We start from the raw sequence: 27504 nt of genomic DNA on the forward strand, positions 1-27504 counted from the left end.
AATGTAACAACAATGTTTTTTAATTGTAAATAGTCGCTTTTAAAATGTTTTGCGAAATTAAACTTAGCGTCTTAGCTGTATTATTTGACTTTACTTTGAAAGCTTCGGCCATGGATTAATTTAGAAAGCTTAAAAGACAAAAAGGGGTAGGACTGGGTACGTTTTTTCACTTCATCCTACATCCTTTTTCGAAGATGGACTAGATCAGAATGAAAAAAAAAATTGTACATACATAAAGTATGCTGTCATTCTTGTTTGTTTTGTTTGCATGTTTTTTTTTAAATTAATTTCTAAAAATAAATGTACAAAAATAAATGAAAATTAATTATAATCGTCAACAGAGGGCGCCATATAGCCACACTACTAAAGCATGAAAACGTGTAAACGTGCAGGGTCACTGTAGTTCAATGAACCCCACACTTCATCCCGACTGTACTAAGTTTGATACTGATGAATTGATGAAAAATAAATACAGAAATTGCATATATTTTTAAAATATATTATGTAATGAAGGCAGGGTCATAGTTGTGAGAGGTTGTAGCTAAGAAGATATTTTTCACAGTTGAAGAATTATATTTAGTATAACATCATATCATACAGTTAATGCACAGTTTTATCATTTTAAGACATAAAATGTCTCTATATACCTGGAATGTTATCATTATTGTACTTTTTTAAAATAAATTAAAGAAACAAAAATGTTTAATTCCTGCAGTTTATTTTCACATTTTCCAATACACTATATAAGCCACTAATTATGTAAGTAAGTAAGTCAAGTTTATCTATACAGCACCTTTCAAGAACAGACATCACAAAGTGCTTCACAATAAAGAATTCACGATGTATCCATTATCAGCAAATGTGAGCCCACTAACTTATCAGGCATCGTCCAAAACTAAACAAATATTTTCCCAGCTCATACAAGGCATTTCACAAGGTGTGCTTTTCTCCAATCTGACGTCATAATGTTTTGAACGTTTTCCAGGATGTGTGTAATACCTTCAGTTATCTAACAGTATGTTTTAAACACTTCTAGTGACAAAAAGCACAGATACCCATCAACATAAAAAAATCCTTTACATGATGCAGAGAAGTGAAAAGTCAAGGACATGAGACTTGACAAGCATCCTTTTCTCATCTCAAACCAGTGCTCCAAATACTCACAGTAATTAAAATGAAATCTATTTCTTCCACTCCCAAAAAATAAGACTCATAAACTTAAGCCTACAAGAAAAACTTGAAGGCAGGAGCTTCAGCAACCACAAAGTAGACAGTGAAATGTTGACCAACTGGATCAACATGAATATTGGAGACTTGTTATATAACTTGTAGTCATACTGATAAGGAACCATATGACCTAAAAAATGCACAGTAACAAAGCAGTGGTAGAAAGCTGACTTTCTTTTCCAATTAACTTTTAATTCCTATTTTTGTGCTGTAAAAGTCTAAATGGTTTCAATGGCACATTTCAGGTTATGTGTGGTTGTTTTGCAGTTGTAAGAACGAGTGTCCTTGAGTTGTGTATCAGTTATAAAAGCATTCCAGGAACATTTGCCAGTTCCATCAAGAGGAGGGAAAATAGACTTGATATGAGGCCAGGAGTTTACAATTCTTTGTGTCCAAGTCCAAAACATGGAAGACATTATTTTATTTACAAGTGGTCCAGGAAGATGGTTAAAGTTTAATAATCAAGCATTAAAAAATAAAGTTAGGGATTACAAACTCAACTATTTTTCCTGAGAATACATTAAAGGAAAACATGATGTCATATCAAAAATATTTCCCCCTTTTTTCTCATATTAATCTAAAATACATTTAGAAATTTAGATAGAGATGACTTAACACTGATCATAAGCATTTTAAATTGTTACATCCATCCTCAGCTTGGAGGTTTGCACGGTTATACCCTAATTGTAACATTTTATGTGCAGTTTTGACAGCGGTCAATCCCTCCATCTGCTACTAAACATCCAATATATAAATCACTAGTATTAACTTTTCACATAGACATGCCAGTCGAGAGAAAACCTGCAGTGTATTCACTAAGACACTGCAATCTTTTACTGTACGCCACCACTAAGTCTTGTTCTATTTGCAATTTATTTTTCCAAAGGGATTAAAGTGAGCTGCTGCTCTAGAGTCAGGTAAGAGTGAGTTGTGAGCAGCCCTAATCTGACCCCAAATCTGTGGTTAAAGTTATCACCTGCAGCATGGGATTAAAGTGAGGTTGTGTAACAGTGTCAGAAGCCTGAGAGGGATCAGTGACAGAGACACATTATCCCCAAAAAGACGCTGACAATACAGTTCACAGTATTGGCTGGTATCATATTGCCAATAAGCTTTGTTCAACCTCTTCTTTTTCACTAGCCTCAACTGATTTATTTCAGCCATTACACCCTGATTGAAAATGCACAGGTCAGGGGTCTGAACTCAACGTATTTAAAGGTCAAATGTTACTCAAGGTCTATGGCTTGTGGATAATTGAATCTAAAAGCTCATTATTTTGACCAAAATAGATTCTTCTGCCAACACAGTAAGAGCTTCTCTGGATGACTGAAGCAGTTTGGAGGCCATTTAATGGTTTGCAAAAGCATTTATTATACAAAAAAGAAGATGATTAGTTTATTTTTTATGTCCCTCAAAATTAACACTTTTATGCTGCATAAAAACATCAAATCTTAAAACAATAAAACCCCAATTTTACAATAGAAAACTTTAAAAGTTTGGAACCTTATGATAAAAAGTGAGGTGTTTGTTTCTGCCATTATGTAACAGCAGTTAGAAAAAAATGTTTTTACTATAAGGAAATGATATGGAGAGGACCCTCACATTTCTCTTGAGGCTAGAAGGTGGGAGGAGGGAGGTCAGAGGCCTTGTTGCCATGGCAACACATCTCCATGTGTAGTAACAGCTGTGAGACAGAGTGTTATGGCATTTTTGGAGCAACGCCAGCCCCCGGTTAGCCCCTTACCCACCGTTCCCCCCAATCTTTCTTCATGTCTCACCCTTCACTTTCTACACTGGCCCAACGTTAGCTGCTCGCTGCACGCGGTGAGAATCTTGTTACACGATGACGAACAAAACACTGGGGCCCAGGCCACTGAGGGAGCTACCTGATTGGTCGATAGGAGGCGGGACTGTGGGAACACACCCAGGGAGACTTCTTACATAAGAGGGCTCCTTTACTAGAGAGAGAAAAAAGAGAGGGGGGAGAATAGTAAGCTACATTTCACAGACCTCTTTGTTTCAGTGCGTCTACTTGGAAAGCTTCTGTCCGTTAGGACAGAAACCACAAAAACAAAACTCATAGTGGCAATATTTGGGCTTACAAACAGGCTAACATGAACGTATTGTATATGTTGAAGGAGACATGTTGACACTGGTAGGGTTAGGGTAAGGAATCCAGTGCAAACACTGATTTATATGATATTATTTATAATATTGCTACAGTAACATGCTTGACACGGTATAGTGAAATGAAGGACTTCCATTCCTAGGAGTGAGAATTTACATTATTTCCTATTCAAAACAGATTTAGCTATTGAAATTAAATAAATGTGTACCACAGGAACCAGTTTCTAAAACACAAGTGACTGATTGGCAGTTATTGTGTGCTTTTTAAACTTGCATAGTTAATAAAACGCTCAAAAATGGCTTCTTTTCATCATATAAAGAAACAGAACACTCTTTTATTTGTGGGCTAAGGTACTTCAGAGGAAATTTCCAAGAACTATGAGCATTGTTTGGTTTTCTCCTGTTACACATGATGCAACATCTGATGCAAACAAAGAAGTTTTATTTGTAGAACTTGTCCTGGATGTTAGAACAGTATGAAATCTCTCCTACTGCGTGAAGCTAAGTTGCATTCAATGTCTGAAGGTTTGGTTAGATTCGCAAAGAGATAATTATCATTTTTCATCCCAACTGGAGTGTAAACCAGCAGTTTTAACTGACACACATTCACGGATGATGATTAGAGATAAAGCCTTCATTCTGCCCAGTCAGAGCTGCTTGTGCTGGAGGTCATCCTGAAAATGCCCTCAAGTTTTGTTGAATGAACTAAGTCTGTGGGTGCCACAGGGAAGTCTGTCTGCCCTCTGTGCTCTTTCCCTCTCTGCAGCACGACTGCAAAACAAAACCAAACAAGGTCACCTGAAACAGCTACAATTACCGTTACAGAGAAATTGAACGAAGGCTATCAGGCGTGCGGTGAAGGACACTGCTGTCGTCAGGGGTTACACGTTATGATCCCATCAGCTTCGGTTTGCTGCATTTATCGATGTGCTGAGGAGGGCTTTTACACAACAGCTTCAACATTGTCATCGGTATATATCTGCTCGCTCGCAAGATGAACCCTGTTTCACCGTTCTCAATCATTTTTGGGAAACACTTTTTTATACTTGACACACACAAAATGAACAAGCGGAGAAAAAAGACAGTTCAGTAAGAGTTAAGGCCAAGAACAAATCTGTTTTATTGTAACTCTGTGACACATGATTTTGACATTTGAATGATTATAGGGTGAGGTTTAAATACCCTTATTAAAATAATGATGGCAACCCTACTTACTTATATTTACATGTGTCGAGTGGGGTGGCATTAACCCCCCCTCGAAATCTGATTGGCCACCCCAAGTGCCATCTCAAAAATCCTAAACTGTGATTGGCATTTGGTCCTTTCTGAGGCCGGGCTTATGGCTAATCTGGTTTATTTTTTGGCAAGTGGCAGCTTGTAGTTTTCTTTAAATATCCATGTAGCACATTCTCTTTTGTTTGTAATTTAAATTGTAAATAAATACATTGCACATTTATTTGTTAAGACAGGTATGTACGCACACTGTCTTACTTTCAGTTAACTAACCAGGATCAAAACATTGCCAGTTCATGTTCTTTTTGCTACTTTGACAGTGCACAAGGGGTTGCAAGTGATTTTTCAAAGTGATTTAAAGTCAGACTTTGAACAAGCATCTTCTTGTTGTGTCATTGAAGACTAATAATATATACATTTGTTTTCACTCTAGTTTGGTACAAAGTAGATACCATGGGTAGAGATAGAAAAGGTAATTAATTGATCAGGCAACCCCTGCACAAGTCAGTGCCCCAGTTGGGCCACCCCAGTCAAAAAAAGTCTGGATATGCCCCTGTTTACATCCCATATAAACACGTGGCATCTCCCCATTTACAGACTGTGTATATAAATATAGAATCTGAAGGCAGCAGACCAGATTTGAGTATTTATAGTCCTCTGGATTTGCTTTGTTGAACCAGGCCTCTCTCCCACTGATGTGTCATTGAAAACAATCCATGTAGGGGCAAAGACACAAAAATGAAATAATGACAGAAGGTTTTTAAGTGCTGGGACTGATTATACCTGAGACTCCAAAAAGATGGCCATTGCTCCATGTGGCCACGTCTCGCCAACCACAACTGATTGGTTCCAAGATTGCAAAACTTGTATAAAGTTTTTTATACAGTACTTTTAAAACTCTATTCTGTAAACAGACAAATAGAAAATAAAAGATCCAGTCCAAATAATGTTTTTATTATCTGTTGTGTAATGGTAGCTATACACAAGTACACAGTGAGTAAGGCTGCCGTTCGAAACATTTTCATATTGATACTCAATTTGAAATGCACTAAGGGGTGAATTTACGACTGATAAATTGAGTTAAGGCCGTCTCAAGGTATCCTGACAGCTGGTTCTCAAATCTAACATGCAATTCCAACTCTTGGATTCTTTTCCAGGTTACATGATCTTGTCACATTTGGTTTGACCTCAGCTAAAGTTAAATATATAACACATTACAGGTTTTTACCTGCCAACAGCATGCATGTCTTCACGTGTTGAGCTGAAATTAAATGTCTCTCTACATACCTGCTTTTTTTTTAATATATATTCTGCACCCAGACAACACTGGTTTCAACCTGTTCTTAATTGCTTGGAATACAATACTTCACATTTTCTTTTCTTCAACATTCTTGTCAAATAAGTGTTGAATGTTAAAACAGCATTGCAGTGATTTTGCACTTAACTGCACATAAATCTCTACAGAGTGCCCATCAACATAACTTAATGCTTGCTGACTCATCGTATTTGTGGTGTTACACAGCTCAGAAATGTTAGAACTGATCTTTATCTAGAGCTTCATGAATTACATAACTCACAACTGTCAGGATTCTGCTTCGGGCCAATTATTCATTAGAAAAAAAGAGAAACTATTTGACTTACAACAGACGGATCCACGTTCTGAGGCGATGAAGTGTTCACAGCTGGAGTGTGAGGACATTTTGTTCTCACATGTTTGCCATGGCATTTCTCCATCACCCTGACAGCAAGAACAGACGTAACTTTGTTTGGATAAAAGTATCTCTTCAGCTGGGTAAAGTATCAAATGACAACACAAACGGGGGTATTAGGAAAATGCTTTTATTGCCAAAGCTTGATGATTGGTAGAAAGAATAGACAGATCCTGCCAAGACTTTTGTATAGAAACTAGTTCCAGCATAGCTTTTGCTAAATATTGAAATACAGAATGTGTGGGATACAGTGTCACATTTCCCTTTTGTGTCAAAAAAATTCCCAAAAAATAAAAAAATAAAAGTGGACAGGAACACTTAGAAATAAAGTTTGTTAAGAAATGCTCTAACTTAATGCTCCCATTTGTTTAACACGGACAAACAGAATAAATAACACAACGTGGAATAAACAGAAGAACAATTCTCATGAATTATCGCTCCGCACTGCTCCTAATACAGATGCTGAAATCGCCCCTGCAGGTGATTCGGCTCATTTGAAGATAGAATGCGTCTACAGTGCATCAAATGACACAATTTGTGTATTCGTACACTCCTCTAGCCAAAGAAACTTGATTTTTTATTTTTTTTACCCCCTGGAGGCTTTCAGCCCCAAATACCTGCATTCTGAAAATCCTTGGAGATTTTTATTACAGAAAATGAAACCCCGACAGATTTCCAATGTAATAATGGGTGAAAAGTTCACAATGCAACATTCTTCGTTTGTTGAAGTCATTTTGCTAAGAAAAATTTGCAACATTTTGCGCATGCAAGTCATCTTTTCCACCAACTATGTTATCCCCGATACGGCTGACAACCTTTACTGAACTCTTCACCACATCTCCAATGAGAAAAAAAAGGGGAAAAAAGCAGGGGTAGATAAGACAGGTGTGGGGAGGATTGTCAGGCCCGCACCAATCTTTACATTCTGGAGACAGGACGCCTTGTGCCAGGCAAGCAGAGCCCTTCTGAGTTTACAGAGAAGTAAGAGAACGACTATGTACAGGCCATGTTTCTCTATTCTCTTTGGTCAGTCTTTACACTATGTACAAAGAATGCTCAGCAAACAATACTGATTCTGTGCAGCCTCAGCTAGCACGCGCCATGAGCGATTCTACACCAAAATAATTGAGCATCGTCTGGACGAGCTCTGGCAGGTCGTAGTCGTGTTTCCAGCCCCAGTCGTTCCGTGCGTTAGAGTCATCGAAGTCCATTGGCCAAGTGTCAGCTTGAAATAAACAGAAACAGAGACAACCTTTAATGTAAAGAATAAAACTGTTTGCCTTTGATTTACAGCTTACATCAGATTGTGATCACGGGTTTTCTCCCGAGAATGTCAATAAATTATTTAACTGCCAAAATCGGTGTTTTCTAATAGGCTCTTTAAATTAAAGCCAGATATGCAACTTTTTGGTTAAGAAAAAAAGAACACTTCTCCTTTGCAAATAATTAAAATTGAGAAGAAATACAAAGCATCCATGCTACATTTAATACTCCCAGGGGTCTTCCTGTTGCAGCCCTACTTGGTCTGGTATGTAGCTTATGGTGGCTAATGTCAGCCACTTAAAACCGATACGGTTACTTTAAATAGAAAGTGGTTGTAGACTTTGCTGTCTACATGTAATCCTGTTAATATGTAGTTTAACATGTCACAAATTAGGCCTTAAATTAAGACATTAAGAGAATCTTAAACTTAAACGTGTGTGCATTTGTCCTGTATGGAAAAATTCGACTATTTCATTTAGCAGACGCCTTTGTCCAAAGTGCATTTGTGTGTGAATAAGTAAGGGTCAAAAACTGTGGCTCTAACAAATACATTTTTACGTACCGATAGCCTGTCGTACGTGGTCGACGTCATAAGTAACCTCCAGCTCGGGCATCTGTTTCTGAAGCTCCTGGGCCAGCTCCTCTGGGGTGAAGCTCATGGCATTGATGTTGTAGGTCCTCATGCTCAGTGTGTCCGCCGGCGCCTCCATCACCTCCAGCGTTGCGCGCACACAGTCGTCGATGTACATCATCGGCAGCCGTGTGTCTGGTCTCAGGTTGCATTCAAACTTGCCACTTTTAATGGCATCGTGGAAAATCTGGACTGCATAGTCTGGTGGGAGACAGGAATGACAACACTGTAAAGGCGGGACTTTGAGTTAAAACTTGTTGAGTTAACCACGTGAGTAAATGAGACAGGTATAAAACTAAAGACAGCTTCAGGGTGTTGGGAGCTGTTCAGACATGTTTAAGTATTGAGATGTCGCATGAAGATATCAGTTGGACTAAAAATAAAAAAGGTCATGACAACCCTGTTGTATAAGTCACTTACATAACAACTCGTGACATTACAGCGGCAGCGCAGGAACTGTCCTTCATTCAAATTGAGACAGTGTAAACAGTTTGAATTCTCACCTGTCGTTCCACCTCCGGGCATTGAGTCTGCAGAGATGATTCCTGGGTAGCGGAGGCAGCGGAAGTCCAGGCCGTAACGGTGGTGGTAGTACTGCGGAGAAAGTTACGTTTTTCAATTTATACAACTTTTTAAAAAAATAAGGAATAATTTAGTGGAGTAGGTCTAAAAATCCAGTGGCTTGTATGGTTTTTTTGTGTTTTGGAATGGTAAGAAAGAAACAATTCTGTAAGCTTACCTCTCCCATGAGCTCAGCGTGGACTTTGGAGACACCGTAGATGGTGCGAGGTCTCTGCACGCACAGATCTGGCGTAGGGTTACGAGGAGAAGTTGGCCCGAAGGCGCCAATGGTGCTCGGGACAAAGAGACGCAGGCCGTGCTCAGCCGCGATGTCCAAGATGTTGTGAAGCCCTAAGAAACAGACCAAAAACCGACACCATTAGGATGGGCCAAATTATTCTTGCGGTAATGATTCCAACACCTCACTCTGCAAAGTTACTAAGAAGTCACACTTTTTCTTACCGGTGATGTTAACAGAGCGAGCGAGGGAAACGTTCGCCTCTCCAACAGCACTGAGGAGGGCGCTGTAGTGAACCAGCCAAGTGATGCGGTTGTTCACAACAATTTCCCGCAGGTTCTTGTAGTCCAGGATGTCCGAGTAGATGAATGGGCCTGAAAGGGAAGATTTTATTAATTAACCATTGTGTTAAGTTAAGTTAAGTTCCCTCTCTTGGAGGAAACAACAATTAGCCAACTCTTAGTTTGTGTTTATTTACGATTCCAGAGGTTATTTTTCTTATTAGACCTTTAATTTAAAGGTTTAAAGTCCCCATGTGTCAAACATGATTCGGAGTCATTTATAAAGTTTTTTTTTTTTTTAAACATAAAAATACAACTCCCTCTGAAACATAAATATTAAATGCATCTAAATGACCTGAACTGACTGTATTTGGTTATAAAGTTATGGTACATTTGACATACCAACCTGCTCTGCCAATAGAACATTTTCTTTTGAGAAACAAAAAAACAAAAAAACAAAAAAAAAAAAAAAGGTGTGACGTTTTGAATCATTGCTACACTTATACAATCAACTTTTTGATGAGTCAAAAAGTCTCGACGATATTTTGTTTCCTGTAGATTAAATGAGCTCAGTGTTTCTTGCTGGGACTAAATCTATCTATTGACTAATGTTTTCAGACACGCCTCCATTAAAAGCCTACAAAAGTGTTGGTTAGATTTAAATTCATCTTTACACGAACATAACAATAAGAATGTTACAATCAAAGCACTGCTGGTGTACTTGCACAGCTAGTAGGGTCACCAGACAAGAGCAGCGTCAATCAACCGGTTTGCTTTTTTATGCATTTGCTAATTATTTTATACATAAGGACTGACTGAAACACTGAGCGGATTAAGAGGGGAGGAGCTAACGTTAACTTGTGAGCGGCAGGTATGTTACGTTTTCTTTCCCGACAGCTGATTCGCACTTGCACACACTACACGGACACAAGCCACTTAATTCATATGGCAGTTAGTTTTACTATATTAATTGAATAATACGCCACACCAGAAGAATATTAAGAGCTCCATTAACAGAAGTTAAGACCATTCAACCACTGTAAAAAGCTTTCTTGTTCATGTCTGTATCTGATGTGATTCTGACAAATGAGGTTACAAGTTGACTCACCACTGTGGAAAACATTGCTTGGAGGTTTTCTGATGTCAGACAGGATGACGTTGTTCTTTCCAAACCTCTTCCTGTGAAGCAAGAAGTCAGCGTTATACAACTACAAAATGCATCACAAACGTTTCGAACATTTTTATGTAAAATATTAGAGAAAAAAAAAAAAATCTAAATCTTACCTCAACATTTTGGCAAGTCCAACTCCGAGCTGACCAAGTCCACCTAGATCACATGGACAGAAACACAAGATGTCAGAGGGTGCTCCGACATTGAATCAGCAAGGCATACTAATCATCAGAGCTGGTTTCTATGGCGACTGAAGTAACTAAGGAGGAGAGTGGGCCATAAGAAGAAAAAAAAAGGTCATAGCATTGACCGCCTACACTCTGTTGTTAACTGTCATGCTGCTCTGATTTCTTCCACTACAATTCCCATGTATGACAAAAACACAGCGGGGTTATTGTTGAAAAAAAAACTAAATGAGATGCTGCATACCTGTAATGAGAACCTTGGGGTGGTCTGTTTCAGAGAAGGACACAGAGTGGAAGCTGGCGTCAGACGTCACCTGACGAGGGGAGAAGCTGATGTTGCGCACAGCCACCGTAAGGGGCTGGCAGCCACACCCCGGGGTGCTGAGCAGGGCCTGCTGGGCCACCTTGCTGAGGGTTCTGATGACAGGCATGTTGGGACCTGAAAAAAGAAAAATGTGTCAATCATACTTCTACATGCATCAAAAGTATTCTTTTTTTTTTCTTTAACAGCAGAAAAAAAAGACCTACTTATTTTAGGACTCTCACCAGTGTAATAAACTTAACCCAATAATTAGTTTACAGTAATTGAATGTCTTCGACTGCCACCATCTGGTGGTCTTCAGATTGTTTGTCTCCCATGAAGTTCTATGTCAAGAGGTTTGGGCTCCCAAGGACAGAAAGAGGACTAGACTAAACTGGCACTGAGGGGGTGATTTTGATTCAAGCTCATACAATTAGATCTGCATGAAAACGTCACAAACAATGAAAATTGCTTGAGATGGGGGAGACTATGCCAGCAGGGGAGAGTGTCCGCTACACTCAAATACAAATGATAGACTATTGTTCCAAAGCGGCGCAGCGGAGAGGTAGAGCGCATAGCAACGCTATGGACGCAACAGTCCATCGAGTAAACTTACATCAAACTAAATGGGGAAAATGAATGCGAGAGTGTCTTGGAACAAGCATTTAATTTTCTAAAAGAAGCAGAAAAACAGACCCCACAGTCAGTACAGTGAAAGGAGCACGCTCACGTGTTCCATCTTTTTTTTTGTTTAAGGCGTTAAGAACTTTAATCTAATGCACAGCGACCTGTATGCGCGTCTCTTTATTGCTTCATCGCTGAGCCGCTCAGACTTTTTGCACAACGCATCTTTTTTTAAAGGTAGATGTACTTACCGAGAGTGTAGCGAGCTTCCCAAAAGAGGAAGGAGGAGAGTAACTTGAGTGTATTTATACTCCTCAGCCCACTCTGAGAGCCAATCAGGGAGAGAGGGCGTACAGCAACAGTGCCAAGATCAAGGGCGACTATCACCCTGTTATGATCTGTTATCTTTTTTTTTAATATCTCTTTCTTAATATTTTGTGTGGAGCGCAATTTTAGATGAATTGTTAACGGTAAAAACAGCTGGACACACTGTGAAAACCGATCGTTGTAAGGTAAGATATGAAAGTTATTGCTGCTCACTATTTTGCGCGAAAAGGTCAGTGCGCTCTGGCGTCATCTTGCTGACCTTTTGCACCCCCCCTCCCCTCCCCTCCCCTCCAACCACTCCTCAAAACACGTGCCATCCACTGCTACTGTTGTGCCAACACGGATGTGCAGGTTGTGTAACAGGGGAACAGTCCCCACCTACCCTTTCGGACCCGATGCAGCGCGCGCGTCATGGAGAGAATCTTTTAAGAACCGTCACCAATGCAAGTGTCGCTGATCTCCTTTCAACGTGGCAGCTTTTCCACACAGAACAGACTGCCAAGGAGCAGGAGTTCGACACATTTTCAGGATAACCGACACACTGTTTAGATAAAGCATTATGGGGGGGGGGGGGGGCAACCAGACAAATGAAACCAGGCCAGTGAGCTGGAGCGAGGTTGTAGGCTATACTGGCGCACGGCCCAATATCCATACGTAACAGCCGCACCGGCAGACTGATTTAATTCATAAAAGGGGACTGTGCTTTGGGAACAAAAAGAAAGGGTCCCAACTTGAAGGATAAGTGAATTGTTGAATTGTACAAAGGAGCTCAAAGAAGCACATTCACAAATAATTTCTAAAGAAGTTCACTCGAATTCAATAAAAGTGGTGCAATTTAAAAAAGCACCAGGTGTTCGTTATACACTAAATACACGATTATATAGACTAGATAATGTAAAAGACATTTGACATTCTAACAGGAACAGGAAACTAAAAGGAAGTAGTCTACTCACCGAGGTATCTACAGGAATAAAAGAAGCAGAAACTCCTGTCTGACTCTGTTTTACGGAAGTATGATGAATCTTCGTCCTCTGAGCTGGTCCTGTAGCCTTCAGCTTTGACTTGATGCTCTTGTTATCTTCGTCTAGTGTTGCATCAGCTGCCTCCTCAAGCTATATATCTGCGGCCATCTGGCTTCAGGGGGGAAGCCGGGTTTCTCTCTGATTGGCTGACCCTCGGAGGTGCGGTCCTCCCTCGCAGACTACGCCCAATTTGCATCGTCATCTACACCCGGCAGAGAGGCCGGTATCCATTCACTCTCACCGCCGATCAAATCTCAATTCAACGTGTCGTGTCCATAAACTGACTCTCTACACATGCACATCCCTGAGGACATGTGCCCGCAGTGATTCAAATTGGGTGTATACCATGTCAGTGGTTTAGTCTTTAGATGATGTGGCCAAGACTAAAGTGGAGACATGGTATCACAGCAACAAAAAAAAACAGACCTGCACTAAAAGCACAGTGTATCATATTATACATGCTGATGATATAAAGTTGACTATTACCAAAGACTGATGATCTGGACGTTTGTTTTTTTAAACAATAAAATGATTTAAACAACATCGGCTGATTTACTTTCTGTCATATAATCAATACTTTGACAAATAACGTACAAATACAGTACTTAAATATCATTCAAGTATATTTTGTATAGCCTACTTCAACATTTATTTTCAAAACTTTAAAATATGTATCTTTGATTTTAAGCGTTACTTTTACATACAAATCACAGAGGAAGTATTATAACGCTTTCTCCAACTCAAGACTATTGCAAACAAAAAAAAACTTCTGACTATAATCAGACTTTAAAAAAAAAAAAGTCATTTATCTTTTTCCTCTCACCATGGGTTCATCAAGAAGTCCATCTACTGTCATCGGCCTGTTCAAAAGTCTTTCTAAGGGACAAGACTATATTGCTCCAATTATTGCAATGCTTCAATGGATCCCTGTTAAAGACGGGGTTGGTCGTTTTCTCCACATACACTTTTTAAGATTTTGGTTGAAATTGTCTTTAGGTCCTGAAATTAATAACTCATGTGTTCTGAAAAATTAACAAAGAAAATCCGTCATCTGTAGCAGTTATAAGCCTGTAAATACTTTGACCAATGTCTGCCACGAGGTACCAATCTGATGAACCAATCATGCCTCCCAGTCTCCCTGCTCGTTCTCTACCCCTTGCGTGCACTAGCCCGTATTCTAAGGGCGTCACCGATGACAGAGTTTATACTGTGAGTTAGTTGTTGGCCGTTGTGAGTAGTAATTTGTCATATTTTTTTTTTTTACATGTATTATGATAAAGTGTTTACTTACCGCTGAATGAGACAGGACAACGTAGTTTCTTCACAATTCTAGAGATGAGCTGAGGTCTGCTTCTGGAGTAACAGCGCTCATACATGTAAGTGAGGGGATAGGTGTTCACAGAGCACTGAGAGAATGCTACTTCAAAATCATGCTAGTTTTCAAAAATTACCAACCCCTCCTTTAAGCATAGAGCAATTTCAAACTTTTATTAAAACTCAAAGTATAAATAATCAAATGTTTCACACATTTTATTTGACTTGATCAGTCTATCTAGCCAAACCATTGTTCATTGTTATGCAGATGACACCCAACTTTATGTTCCCTAGACTGGTTGTATCTATTTATCTACATAAATAATTGAAATAATACCTTGTCTTTATCTTGTTCAACACAGTCTAACAATGCAATACAATGAATACCTTGCATTACCTTGTTCCAACTCATCATTCAAGCTGGGATGTTTATGCCGAGGAAATAATTTTAACTTTGGAAATATTCTAGAGGACTTTTGTATTATTTCCAACATATTTCAATAAAAAGCATACATGTGTTTTTGTTAAATCAGGTAACTTAAGTTGATTGGGGTTTGATTATTTGGCAGCACAGTCTGAGCTTGAGCCAAGTAGGCCAAAATAAGCTCACGTGTCTAAACTGTTGATATAAAAGGTCTATACAAAGTGATAAAAGTCAGTGAGTAATGTAAACATAGCTTCTGTATAACAAACCTATGTAATCAAACAAGTGTGATGTTCAGCTAGGTTTTGTTTGAGAAGGCACTTCACTGTCCAAATCACTGCCTGCACTTCTGTTTTTTGTGACGTGCCAGTAAGCAGTGGTGTTAAAAGTCACGGATGTCTCATGTTTATCAAGGGAGAGGTTTGATGCGAGTATATAAGCAGCCTCTGTTTGACTTTGAGCTTTGTTTGTAGTAAAATGAGGGAAGGCCAAAGAGGTTGAAGGGTGTGTAAAAGATCCGTGCTGAAATGTGAGTGGAGGACCGATGCACACCCCCACGACTGTCAACACGGGTGAGGAAATGACCTGCTCAAAAACAAGTTAATATGTAAACTGACACAGTTCTGCCAGAAACAAAACCAGGATACCTTTCAGGAAACACTGATTACATACATTCCCAAATATCACAGACTGGATTCAAATGAGGACGGTATAAAGAGAAAACCTTATTTCCACTAGACACCTGACTGAAGGCACATGCAGTCCTCCATTGTTCCAGGAGGGTTGTGTTAAGCAAGTCTCCCACGTACACAGTCAGGATTGTGACAGATCCAAGGACACATTATTATGGACACTGTAGTAGCACTGAAAAGACTGGCTGCCAACATGCCTCCATGAAACATCTGATCCGTGGCCTGATGGCCCGATCGCCTTAGCAGATGATCCTTTCGTCACAGCCACGAGTAACATGTCTCATGAGGTCGCTGTGTATGGGAGGAATACAAAGTCACCTGCCATTATAATGGAAACATGGACCTCTGTCACGGGCAGTGATTGACGTCACTAGAGCTGGGAAAATAAATGGAGACTTTAAGTTGGCATTTTATGTAAAACCGCTTTAAGAATGTATTGTTGTAATGAAAAATAACCAATCCTGATATGTTTAAAGCAGGATTATTAATTGTTGGCCACATCAGGGAAGTTAATTACATTAGCATATTTTATTGTTATGGAGAACCTTTTAGCATATCGAGCTCATTAGTTGCTAAATACCAGCTAGTCAGTTATCTGTCTGCCATGTTGGTGCTGGGGTTTTCAAGCTTTTTGTAAAACATGGGTTGATGAGAGCAGTGGGAAAAAAAAAAACCTAACAGTAAAATTTGAGTTCCAAAAATGTACAACCAAAACAATGAGCTGTAAGACACTAAAACGGTCTGTTTCATATGGCAAAGTTATCGGATTGATTTTCATTTTTTTTTAAAGTTCATGGAATAATATGATGGGGGGGAAATGGGCCATTCATTCAGAGGAACATTTATATGTGAGAAGAATGATTTCCAAAAAATGAATATATATATTTTGTGCTATAATCTTTAATGGCTTGAAATCTTAAAAAAAACCAAAAAACATTGATATAACTTTACAGGCATCTGAAGTGATAATAGAACTGTTCACTTTATATGCAGTAAGGCATTGCATAAAGCTCACAACACAACAACAGACAAACGCATTATATGTCTACAGTGCTGACAGTCTTTCAGGCTTTAATTGACTTTGACAAAGCAGTGATTATATAAGGATAATCTAATGGATTATGCAGATACAGGAAATTAGTACAACTGCAACTCACATCTTTACACTGACTCAACTAACTGTGTCATTCATGCACACAAATAACAGTAGGCAATATGTCCTTTTGGCAAAAGGAAACAAATGTATAATATAGAGCTGTTTGCAACTATCTCTTTAAGAAAAGTTTTATGTAGTGGCTGAAGTTATTTCATTTTAGTGTGATTATGAAGCATTCTGAAGCAGATCAAGTGTTTAAGAGTACATGGTAACAAGCAGAGAAAACATAGCTTTACAGGTAAAAACAAACAATTATCAAAGGATTAACACTGCATTTCATTTTGCCCTCAACGTTCCATTTATATATATATTTATATATTTAAAGTGCTTTCTCAAGAGTATAAGATGCTTGTGAGAGCTACTAGTTACAGACAGCATTGAAGATGACCTGTGCCATCAGTATGCAGAGAAAATGTAGGTGATTTATTAAAGAAACGTCAAATATGTTTTTGTGTTTCTTTGAAGAAAACATGACCTTTGGGTGCAAAACATTGACACTGATGTCAATGTTCCCATGACACACTGTCTGTGTCATTGAGCTAACTTAGTCTGAGTACCAGTCAGTGGGACATATGTACATTTGTTTTGTCTTAACCTGCAGCAGCTGGTGACTATGAACAACAAAAATGATAGTACAAGAATGACAATTCCATTTGTACATTTCTGATATTGATAATGCCTTAATAACAAAGTGCAATAGATTTGGATCTTTAACTTCAAAAACAGCAGATATGCATTTTTTTTTAATGACTAACAAAATAACTGTTCTTCACTATTTCACATAGTGACATTGACCTAACCAGAGATTATCAGGCCGGCACATTGAATCTTTATATAATGTTGTGTTATACAAATCTTGCTTCATGGCCCTGGCTACATCACACACTGGAATGTCAAGTTAGAATCTGATAAACACAAGAATCAGGATATTTTGGTAAGATCCTTATTAAACCATCAGCCCATCTCATTCTACAGAAGAGTAGGCGCTGACCCTACCTACGCTGATTATGTCATCTCAACGTGCAGCAAAGTCACACACTTTGTAATAGCACCCTATATGTTGCCATAGTTACTCTGCAGTGCTTCCGTGGAATATCTATATATATATATAGGATGTATGAGGAAAAAGTGTGGTACCATGCAGTGAATTAACATTCAAAGTCGCAGTTTTCTTTCCTAAACAAGATCAATGCTCCAACATTTATGGTAATCTATGCAAATTCATTTGGAGGAAACTGACTTTTGAGATATCTGTGATGTAAATGAGCCAATCAGTGTGATATGAGCTGAGGCGTAACACTGTAAAATGGTACACAAAGGTCAGAATGCAATAAAGACATTAGAGTAGGGATGCAACTCACAACTTTTTGTAAACTGTTGTACCATGTGTATGCGTAAAAGATATAGGAAAGATAACTGCATGATGGATTTTGAAGTTAGACTGGGCTTATGGTTGTTCAATTTCATTTTTTTGTCAGTGCAGGAAATCAAAATGTCACCCTTTTTTTAAGGAAAATTTTAAACTGAAGCAAAGCTTCAAATCAGCTTGACATTGATCTTTATGTGTATTTCTGTGTAATGTCACACTTTCTACCTCTCACATCTTCCTCTCTCTCTTTCTCCGTCTATGGCGTCTGTAGCAGAGGATCTTCAGTTTCGAGCTCAGCCAGCTGCCTGCGCAGGCTGTTTACTTTGCTCTGAAGTTCCTTGTTGTATTCAATTATATGAACCATTTCATCGTAGGCCTCATCGAAACACCTGGAGGACCGGTTCCAGCGAAGGAACACGCCTGTAATCAGACAATAATTAAGTAATAAATGAATTACGGTACAAAACAAATCATGTTCTTTTATTGTCCTAAGTTCTGCTAGCAGCTCAGTGCAATCCCAATGCAAAATGGTGACACAGTATGAACAATGTTAATCATGGTCAGCCTTATAATTGGCATGTTGGCATAACATCATTTTCTCACGGTACTTGATGCATCATTTCAGCAAAGGCTGATGGGAAGGATATTGCTTTTAGGGGTATATTTGGTAATTATACCTCAGGGTGTAGTAACCATGGATGGACACATGTACTAGTGCAGCTTAATGCTGCAACAAAGATCTCTCGACAATGAATTTGCAGTGCGAGTGTGGCAGCTATGAGCGAGCAGCAGCAACGAGTGTGAGTGTGAAAATTGCACATAAAAAGTGAAAGAGTCTGAATGTGCAGTCAGTGAGGTTTGACAGACTTGAAGAGAGCGCTGATTGTTTGCACTGACAGTGAAACCTTCCCTTCCCACTCTATGAATCTCTATGTGGGTGGTGGACTTTAACAGAGAGACGTGCGAGACTGATATACTTTTAATACAAGTGTGACCACAAAGCTGTGCTGCATATCTGGAATGAAACACGTCTTAATGACACAAAAGGAGGCGACCTTTCAGCTAATATGTGAGCGAGTGTGCAACAACAAGGAAGTGTGGGCAATCAATATGGATACAACTCAAGGGTTTAGCTCATTATTAGGATCATGATTATTTTGTCAAGTTGTTTTATTGAATTTAAGAAAAGAATTGTATCATGTTTATAAAAGGTAATTAGAACATTTATTTCACTTCATGCAATTCATATTGAATTAATATACATGCACATTATTTAGTTTCTCTAAATTAGAAGTTGTGTCTCTTGACTTTGTCATTCCAGTTCAGTAGGAGACAATGGGGGGGGGGGGGGGGGGGGGGGGAGGGGGAGGGGAGGGGGCACCTGGAGGATGGTTGTTGAGTTTGAATCAAATGTTCTTTGTTTCTGATTTACAGATTAAAAATACTACGGCAGCCTGAGATTCCCACTACAGCGCATTTTATGACAAATCTTGCCGTACTTCATTCCAAATGACTCAGCAACTATTGTCACATGCTATAGTCAAAACTTTGGGAGCATGTTGTTGCTGTTCTATAAAGACATGATTCACACATAAGTCAGAGTTAGTGTAAACATCAACAACTGGTAGATCTGGACCTCCATGGGGTTCAAGGGAGTGTGCGTCACTCTTTGAAAAGGTTGCGTAAGCGGGAGGTCTGCTGCTTTTCACGTGCTCCGGTTGTTCACATACGTTCAAACAGAAAGAGGGAGGGGCTCTGAGGCCAAAGGCAGGACGGGGGCCCCCCCCTCACATAGGACGGACCCGTTGAACCTAATGACCCCCTCATTTGTCTAGACCCATCCCCCAACTTTTCATTATGTATGGCATCTGAATGCTTTGAGCTGATTCGACACTCTGCAAGTTCAAGCACAGACAATCCCCCCACACACACACCCCACACCCTCCCAGGACTTTTTACGAGTCTCTCAACCCACATTTATTGTTATAAACATTTTTTTTATTACTTAAACAATTTCTGAGAAATGAATTTCATTGTATTTTTTCACTTGACATATTTGTTTCAATTCCCAGGATTCACTTTGTGTTGGACGTTTAACATCCAGCTGAAGATACTTAATGTGGCATCTGAATGCTTTGAGCTGATTCGACACTCTGCAAGTTCAAACCCCCACCCCCACACACACACAGGTTTTTACTATTGTAATTGTGGGTTAAGTGCCTCAACCCACAATTAGCGAAATTAACAGCTTTCTTGTCTTTTAAAAAAAAAAAAAAAAAAAAAATACTGAGACATCATTTTGCCAAAGCAACTCAGCCTGACTATTTAATGTATTGTTAACTAAGTCATCTAAATTCCCAGGATTCGCGATATGCTGGACCTTAAACATCCAGTAGAAGATATTGTGGCTTTAAATCAATTCATGGTCATTTTTGATTCACACGTTTACAACAATGACATTTCAACAATGAACCTATGTTTTATATTGACATCTTTCAGGCATCCTGATACAATCCCATGCTCACAGTGTAACTGAAAGCTCAAAGCTGAAAGTGCAGAATGCATTCACTTCACCCACACAGATTTTATTAAGCAACTTCAAATCATGCCTGCGTCACTGCTCACTGTGTATGCAGTTTGTTTCAAACAAACACAATGTTAACTTTAAGCTGATCACGTTTGTAACATTCTTGAGTCAATTATCAGTTCATTTTGTCATTTTGCTACATTTTCTGTGTTGGAACTCAAGCTTTCAATTTGTTAATTAATAAGAAGAGACCTTTGCTCGCAAGACAAGAATAAAGCGAGCCCCAGGACTTTGGTTAGCATTCACTGCTAACTGCTAACTAACAGTTAACTATCCCAGTCACCGTCACACACCAGGTTTCTAGTTTCAGTGAAGATACAGAACCCTCTGTGCAGCCTATAATAAGACCAACACAGCAGCCAAACACATCCTGAAGTAGCCCAAGAAGGAATGCTGAAAATGTAAAGGTGCTGTGTCAAGTCATATGAGCTCAATGGCAACACAGTGTTGGATCCTGTTCTGTAACATGCTGCTTGTGCTTTGTTTTTAGAGCTAGGGGGAGGAAAGACAATGTTTTGTTTACACTGACGATTTATCATTTGTGTTATTTAGTATTTATGTGTTTTACTTGGTTATGATGTCATGTTTTGTCAAAAGGTCATGCATTTGGAAAAGTGGACACTACATCAAGATAACTGGGTTCTATTTTTTTATTTAACCTTTATTTAACCAGGTAATTAACCCATTGAGATCAAGATCTCTTTCACTAGGGTGACCTGGCCAAGAGGGCAGCAGTGGGTTCACTGTAAATGCTACCAACTCCTGACTAAATATGTGTATGCACACCTGCATTCATATAGGTTAGAGTATTAGGCTTACAGGGTCACTTAGTTCATCAGGTCAAAAAAATGATGTAATCAATGGCGCCCCCTTCTGGTAACATCATGAATTGTCTGTCTGGGCCAAAAATATAATTGCAGATGATATAACAAACTATAATTGGCTGCATTCCTGTGGCCGTCACAGCACTTTTCCCAACCCTCGCTTGAAACTGATTTAGGCGTTCGTTACTCAGACTGGTTTCAGGGCCTGTCTTCAGTCCAAACATGAACCGACCGCAAATATGATGCAAGCCTTCAGAATCACATAAACTAACATGCTGCTGGGTTAGGCACACTGAATCTTTCTGTATCAAGAACAGTTTCAAGACTTCTCCCAGGCTTCTTTGGCAGCACTTAAAGTGTTTATATACAGGCACTTAAAAGCATGTAACAATGTACAGGTAACATGTTCAAATACTTGATGATGAGACATCATGCAGAGTTGACAAAAGGTTACAGTATATTAACCTTAGTGTGACTTTGAGCAATACTTTAAGGCACCTCTTAAGTATTTAGGATTTTAGTATGTATTTACTCAACTCTCTGCTCATCTGTGCAAGCCTATCAAACCAAAGCTCTACTTCAATAATCTCTCAAAAAAAAAAAAAAAAAAATATCTGACTCTCTGGTTTTTTTAAACCACTGAAATCTGAAATTTCTTCGTACTCATATTTTCTAACCTGGCGCCTGCAGGCAACCATGAAACAAGCCACAATAGCTGCAATGTTATGCTTGCAGGCAACTGTGACTGTAACTTCTCTACAGATAATAAATATCTTCAAGGCTCCGTCTTATTTAGCCAGGATCAAAATCTCACTTCAGGAGGAGTCTCGTTGTGTAATCTCACGGTTTAGGGAAATTGTTGTTGGGGTGTTGCAGGAAATTGACAGTGGCAATATGAGTAAGAGTTGTGAAACAGGTCTGGATTCTTTTGAAAATATTTTGCCAAACCAAACAATCGTAGCCTGCCAGCGGAGAAACCAAGCGCTTTAATTGGACATACTCGGATGAAGCCATCACAGCCTGTTTTGCAGCTGTTGCCGCCTCTGAGTGACCTCTGAGTGTATTTTCACATGTTCTATATCATCACCTGCTTACTTATCATCCGAGGTATTGAGGGATAATTATGTTAAGGTTTTAATAATTTATATCAAGAACCATTTAGTCTTCTCCCTATCAAGTACAACTGAAGCTAATGTTTTTTTTTGTGATTCATTTTTCAATGCAGAGTGACAGAAGTTTGACAGACTGATCATCCTCTCTCTGATACAGACACTTTTTTTTGTCACTTACTTGCAAATGCTTCTGACACTGCATGTTTTTTTTGTGTCCGCCTCTTACCTTCCCACAGCAGCAGACTCTGAGGGGCCACAGAGGGCCAGATCACAAGACTGTTGGCCTCGAAGAGCGGGTTGGTTAAACGCTCCAGTTCTTGGGGCCGATTCACCCACGACCAGAGGGACACGGTCTTCTCAGGCAGAGACAGTTTGGTTCTGTGAAATGTGAGATGATGAGGGGTTAACCATCAGAACGGTAGTTTCTCGCAGGTTGTCAAAATAGGCTTGTAACCTGTACAATGAAACTAAGCTGGACTTTGTCATGTTGGAAATATCTCCTTAAAGGGAAACTTCTTGATTGACTTTGGAGAAGTCAGCTCTTCCACAACCGTTTTAGTAAAGCTGCTTAGTGGGCGGTGAATAAGAATGTGAAGGACAAGGCTCCATATCTAACAGGCACACTAATGGCCTAAATACTGTGATGCAGCTTTATAAAGGTTGTATGGTATGCATAATAAGTCTGAGTACATTATATTATATATGTTTTTATTCATTTTGTTATATTGAAAATCAAAACACAAAATCAAACAGAATGGATGAGCATTAACTGCTCCTTTACGTTAATCAGTATTTATTACCTCTCAGCTGTGCTGTTGCCCAAGAAGGTGCCAAACTGAGAAGCATAGGCGTGTTCGAACAGAAGCACCAGAAAGCTCTCGCTGAACTCAAAGGAGCAAGGAAACTGGCGGAGGATCTGCCAAACACAGTCCAAGAAGAGCAGGAAGCTAGGCGCCTCTTGTCGAGGCTTGCTGTTGGAGTAGGCAGACTGGGCGCAGCGCTGCTGGAACGGGTGGCCCGCCTGGGATACAAACAAAAAACGATGTTTATTTCTTTACTAAGCATAAGCTAATGCACATTATTTTCCTTGTATGACCAACATCTAAATAACAATCTTTTGACTAAAGTGTGTGAAATTTCAAGCTTTAAAAAACAATTCAGGATCACTCTCAGTAAGTACTTTGGAGTACATTGTTGCTGTACTTCAAAGGTCAGAGAGGCTCACCTGGAGCCACTCTCTCTCCACCAGGCCTTGGAAGCCTCTGATGGTCCTGCAGGCAGGATCAAGGATTATCTGTGCCAAAGAGGTCACCTGCAAGGTGGAGTCTGTGCCCTCTGTGCCATGAACGAGCACTGAGGCTCCCTCTCTGCAACATACACACAGGATTACATTCACAATGTTAACTTGGACTCTGCTATAATTCAGAAATCACAGAATCAGCTGTCTATACTGCAGAATCACAGAGATGTTTTGGCTTTCTTTGCTTGTTAATACCTTGTCTACGATTCTTAAAGTCGTCACATTTATTGATATAGTACGTTTAAAATAGCACGGACTGACCAAACTGCTTCACAAACATCGGGAAAACTTAACAGTGTAAAAATGAAAGACTGAAAATGTGCAGACAAAAAGACACTATGAAGCATTGTTTCCCTGACCTGTCGATGCACTGGGCAGCCAGGCAGGCCGTGGTGAGGATCTCCTTGACATGAGTCTGCCAGTTGGAAGCTTCCAGCTTGCTTAACCAGCGGTCCATACTGTGGGACTGGTCGTTACACGCCTCTACAAGCTTGATCAGGCTTTCCTGTAGGATGTTAGACCTGAAGTGACAGAAATGTTCAGGCATTCAAGTGCATCATTTCTAAAAGTTTTGGATTAACATAAATACAGATTTTAAGAGAAAAGGCCAGAAAAGCCCTCGGTGACCTCACCTCTCGATTGCCTTGTGGATCCTCCTCCACTGTGGGTAGTTTGCCTCGGTCTCAAATCCTCCGCCTCGAGCTTTGGCCTGCTGAGCGACATTGATGGTGCGCGTGTCGATGATGTAGCCACGTTTGCCTGGCCGCAGGGTGGCGTTTATGAGTTTCTCGTCTTCCTTACACCGTCGCCCGTTTGTGCCGGTCAGAGGCTGCCCTGCTCGCATCATTACCTGAAAGTGAAAGTGATTCAAATACGACTTCCATACAAAAAATAACTAAAACCACATTTACACACTGTGTCTAGCAATTACACAGTTTTACTTCACAAATACAATTTTATTCCTCAACTATTAAAAAAAAAAAACTAATTTCCCAGGTGCTCACCATGCCATTCTTCTTGTGGTAGTAGCTCAGGACTGGAAAGCGGCCACTATGTCGGAAGGTAGCTACTTTCTTCAGCGTTTCATCGTCAACATCTTTGGGTACGGCCACTAGAGGGGGGTATGACGGACACACACCGAAGTCTTTGTTGACTTCACTCAGTCTCCACTCGTCTGTCTAAAATAAGAGATAAAGACAGTTCAGAAGAAGGGTACAAAGGAAGCACACGTGACAGCTTAGAGAATGTTAAGTCCAAGTTTTTCTGTTTTTTTTAATCAGCTGTGTCCGTACCATGGACTCCAAATCTTTAAAGACATCCTCTGGAAGAAATAAGTTCCAGCCATCTTCTATGACTTCAAACATGGGCCGGTAGAAGAAAGGATACATCAGGGAGACTAAATCAAGTGTGGATAGAGCCTAGAAAGGAAATATTCATATATATTTTAGTACAATACATGAAGGATTCTTTGACACTGAAAAATAAAACACACTTTTAAAATGATTTGACCTCAATAGAGCTGGCAATGTTGAGGCACTCCTCCATGCCTGGGATGTCTAGCTGAATCACCCTCAGGTCTTTGCATTTCACTATGATGCTTCCCAGAGAGCCAACAAATCTGGAAAGAGGAGTCAAAGATCAATGTAAGGACAGAAGGCTTGATGCTTGCATTGTTGCCTCCTGCTGTGACATTTCTATGCAGTAGATTAAGCATGTTCACTTCATGTTGTGTTGCTTTCCTGTTAGTGCTCATGCCTGTATTCAGCCAAAACCCCAAGCCCCAGAGCCTGACCAAGTCCCCTTGTGGAGTTATGAGATATGAAGGGAATATATGGAAGAGGTTTTCACAACGAATACAGATGGTCTAGTATTCAGCTTTATTAGCAAGTGGATGGGCTTGTAAGAAAAGACTGCGTTCACACATTGTGTCTTCCCAGATTTGAATGTGCGTGGTTTCATATGTTGCAACAGGTGCCTTCTCAGAGTCATCGACTGCTTCACACCCATCTCAACCACAAAAATGTGGATTCCCAACGTGCGGGAAACTCTGTTGTAATAACAGAACACAGTCAGAATCAAAGTTCCTGCCAAACAGTTTCAGATCCTCTCTTCACGCTGAAGACAAGAGTAGGAGAACGATCCAAAAATATGAAATGCTTCTATCTGGTTCCCACAGGAGTTACACCCTAAAGACAAATGTTACCCTCATAACACATTTCTACTTCACTCTATGTCCTCCTGCCAAAAGTATTTCACCAATTATAATGGAATGGACTCCTTTAAAAAAATAAAGCACTTTTTTTTACAGTTGGGTTGGGCAGTGTTCAACAAACCAACAGCTGTCAGAGATAATTAACTCAGCCCTGTGTGATTTAAAATAAGTCATTTACACTGTCATCACCCCATTGATAAAGCAGAAGAACAGACTATTTGATAATGCACTGACCTCCTTTGCCGTTTCTTTGATCAGCCTAAATAAAATCTCATTATAATGACTGTGTGCAAGTCAGCTTACTAGTTTTATTAACACCAATGCATTTGTGATTCTGGCGTTATTGTGTCATAACAAGAAAGTCATAACCACGATTCTTTCATTATCAGTGACACGTTATATAATCAATATCTACAAAGTAATGCCAAAAACCAGGATTGATTCTATCAACTGTAAATATGCTACATTTAAAGCTTCGGTCTGAAGGGACAGATTTTCAAACCATCACGCTATGAATGATCCTATGATGCCACCGTCAGGAATGTTACAACATGAGCAGGTGAGCTGTCTTAAAAACAAAACAAAAAAAAACCATACTTTATCCATCAAAAGGCTGATATAGTGAAACCATACACTTCATATTTTAGATGCAATCATTTGTACAAATATATTTAAAAATGCAAGCATCCTAAAAACAATGAAATAGTAAAACAGCATGTTCGTCACTTGAATATCCTGAAGGCTACCAGAAGAAATAGAGATCAGAGGGGATCCGTGGTTGATTAATGTGGTCTCTCCCCGCCTGTGTTTAGCTGATGAGGTTATTAAAGTTCATATACATTGAAGCGCAGATTACCTTTTCTCTATAGAGTCAATGTTTGAGTGAAGCAGCCACAGCTCCTCTGTGTTGTCCTGTCTGGAGGACAGGATCAGGTGATGACCAGTCAGACACAGGGTCCCCTCCACAGTGGGCATAAAAGGCCGATGTAAGACAACCCCGTCCACCCTGGGTGTCTTTATCAACTCTGCAAACTCCATGACCTGACCTGAAGAAGAGACACATCAGTCACAGGGGAGAGAAAGAAGATTAGTTGTTTTAAACACTGAGGACTGGTGAGCTCACAATGCCACAGCTACGAATGACTATTTATTGATGCTCTGCTGTACTGCTTTTAAAGAAAGACAAGGAGGGAAGTCCATTATCTTTAATACAAAACACGCGACGACAATCTATGAGGTAGCTCAAGTTCGCTTGATTCAGGAAATGAAGTGGCTAACCTTAGCTGGCTAGTCGCGACAGACGATAAAAAGTGTCATGTCATTTTTTTTTTATATAAACGCCATACTTTCAAGAAAGCACATATCGTTAAAGCAAAAATAGACATTTCAAAGGGAGGCTTAGATGATTTATCACACAACTACCCCATTAATCTTACCGTTGAATTCGTTGTTGGGCGAGACTGGTACGTTACCAAAAACAAGCCGACTGGAAACAATCAGACTTGGGAGTTTTGATTCCGGACACTTTGTTATCGAAATAAATAAAAAAAATACTGTGTTATTGTCAATTATATAAAAACGATGTGCAACAATGTATCGATTTAGGACTCAATG

General features: G+C 39.6%; 2 protein-coding genes across 3 annotated transcripts; both read right to left on the minus strand.

Moving 5' to 3' along the window:
* Window positions 1–6410: 6410 nt before the first annotated feature.
* Window positions 6411–12990, minus strand: tdh (L-threonine dehydrogenase). 2 transcript variants are annotated; one of them, XM_061052177.1, is made up of 9 exons: window positions 12832–12990; window positions 10871–11065; window positions 10555–10597; window positions 10379–10449; window positions 9214–9363; window positions 8930–9102; window positions 8694–8784; window positions 8122–8391; window positions 6411–7521 (listed from the first exon to the last, which is right to left on the minus strand). In XM_061052177.1, the coding sequence occupies exons 2-9, from the start codon at window positions 11055–11057 to the stop codon at window positions 7382–7384; spliced, it is 1125 nt and encodes a 374-aa protein (XP_060908160.1). In that variant the 5' UTR covers window positions 11058–11065; window positions 12832–12990; the 3' UTR covers window positions 6411–7381. The 2 variants fall into 2 exon arrangements, with proteins under 2 accessions (XP_060908160.1, XP_060908161.1); XM_061052178.1 differs by lacking the exon at window positions 12832–12990 and adding an exon at window positions 11803–11946.
* A 3220-nt stretch (window positions 12991–16210) lies between these two features.
* mtmr9 (myotubularin related protein 9) lies at window positions 16211–27343 on the minus strand. Its single transcript, XM_061052179.1, has 11 exons — window positions 27327–27343; window positions 26747–26936; window positions 25188–25296; window positions 24971–25096; window positions 24683–24856; window positions 24311–24528; window positions 24038–24199; window positions 23604–23745; window positions 23179–23399; window positions 22605–22756; window positions 16211–18275 (listed from the first exon to the last, which is right to left on the minus strand). Exons 2-11 carry the CDS (start codon window positions 26926–26928, stop codon window positions 18112–18114), a joined length of 1650 nt encoding a protein of 549 aa, XP_060908162.1. The 5' UTR covers window positions 26929–26936; window positions 27327–27343; the 3' UTR covers window positions 16211–18111.
* Between the last annotated feature and the right edge of the window lie 161 nt (window positions 27344–27504).

This window comes from Labrus mixtus, chromosome 12 (genome assembly GCF_963584025.1).
Source record: "Labrus mixtus chromosome 12, fLabMix1.1, whole genome shotgun sequence".
NCBI classification, from domain to species: domain Eukaryota; kingdom Metazoa; phylum Chordata; class Actinopteri; order Labriformes; family Labridae; genus Labrus; species Labrus mixtus.